The sequence below is a fragment of the Haemaphysalis longicornis genome, unplaced genomic scaffold (assembly GCF_048455015.1).
Source record: "Haemaphysalis longicornis isolate Haplotype H1 unplaced genomic scaffold, Haemaphysalis longicornis Haplotype H1 scaffold_9, whole genome shotgun sequence".
Classification (NCBI taxonomy): Eukaryota; Metazoa; Arthropoda; class Arachnida; order Ixodida; family Ixodidae; genus Haemaphysalis; species Haemaphysalis longicornis.
In genome coordinates, this window is record NW_027526460.1 from 66,063,985 (window position 1) to 66,064,997 (window position 1,013).

Consider the following 1,013-nt stretch of genomic DNA (forward strand, 5'->3'; position numbering starts at 1 on the left):
TCAAATATTAGCCATACTAATCTGCTCGTAGTGCAGCGAAACTTCGTTTTCGGATGAACACGGCACGAAACTGGCATATATTTGAAAAACACGGTCTCGAAGACCCGGTCGACCAGAGATTACTGGTTGCCGTTACAGAGGCAAATTACTGCAGACGTATAGGCAAAAAGGTAAAATGTTTCACTCAACTAATGGCTACGTAAACGTGATTTACGATGGAATTAGCAGGCACGGTGAGAAGCCTACATTGTTCACGGGACGTGCTGTTTTCAAACGCGTGAAGCATTATCCAAGCGAGGCGAAAGGTAACGTCATTAATTCACTGGGAGAAACTTGGGACACTTGTAGGGATTTCGAAAACTGGAACGGCACACCCTCCGCAAGAAAGCTCCGGGGAACAGAGCCAATTCAAAACTGACCGGCGCCAAGAGCCCAAACACGAAGTTGCAAGACCTGCCTGGGCAAGGACAAAAGACGACAAGCCAACAATAGCAAATTAGACACTAATTGACCCACAAATATACATTGTTAGCGTCCCAGCAGGACGTTACAGTAGCCTAAACCACCACCGCATCAGTCCACCGGCTGGCCGGCATCGTTCCTCGCTCGCCGCTTTGAAAGCAGGCGTAGGTAAAAACCAGCCGTGCACGCTTTAAAATAAACCAGACGATAATGAAACACTTACGCTGGCTCATTAGAAGTGTCACTGTGCAGTTTCCTCTGTGTGTGTCACTGGAATAACTGCCACTGCTCCACTCGGTTGACACTCCACGGCTCCACAGTTTAAAATTCTGCGGCCATTCCGGTGGCTAGTGCTGAGAGCGCTACCATTGGTCGCTTTCCAAATAACGTTAAAAAGCAAAAAAAAACTACTCTCGCTGTTTTAGAATTTTTTGTAGTCGTTTTATGTAATTCCAAAATTAAATTTGAATACACAACCGTTATACAGATAATTCAAGAGTTGCCGCTGCTCGAAAGTCAACACGAGCAGAACAAGAATGTTTGCAACTATG

The 1,013-nt window shown here is 45.8% G+C and overlaps 1 protein-coding gene across 2 annotated transcripts in view; it reads right to left on the reverse strand.

Moving 5' to 3' along the window:
- LOC144151342 (kinesin-like protein KIFC1) overlaps positions 1-801 on the reverse strand; it is a 35,232-nt gene extending 34,431 nt beyond the window's left edge. For both annotated transcript variants that reach the window (XM_077682351.1, XM_077682350.1), the window contains exon 1: positions 686-801. In XM_077682351.1, coding sequence (XP_077538477.1) covers positions 686-695 — 10 coding nt within the window. In that variant the 5' untranslated portion in view covers positions 696-801. The remainder of the gene's footprint in view (positions 1-685) is intronic.
- Between the last annotated feature and the right edge of the window lie 212 nt (positions 802-1,013).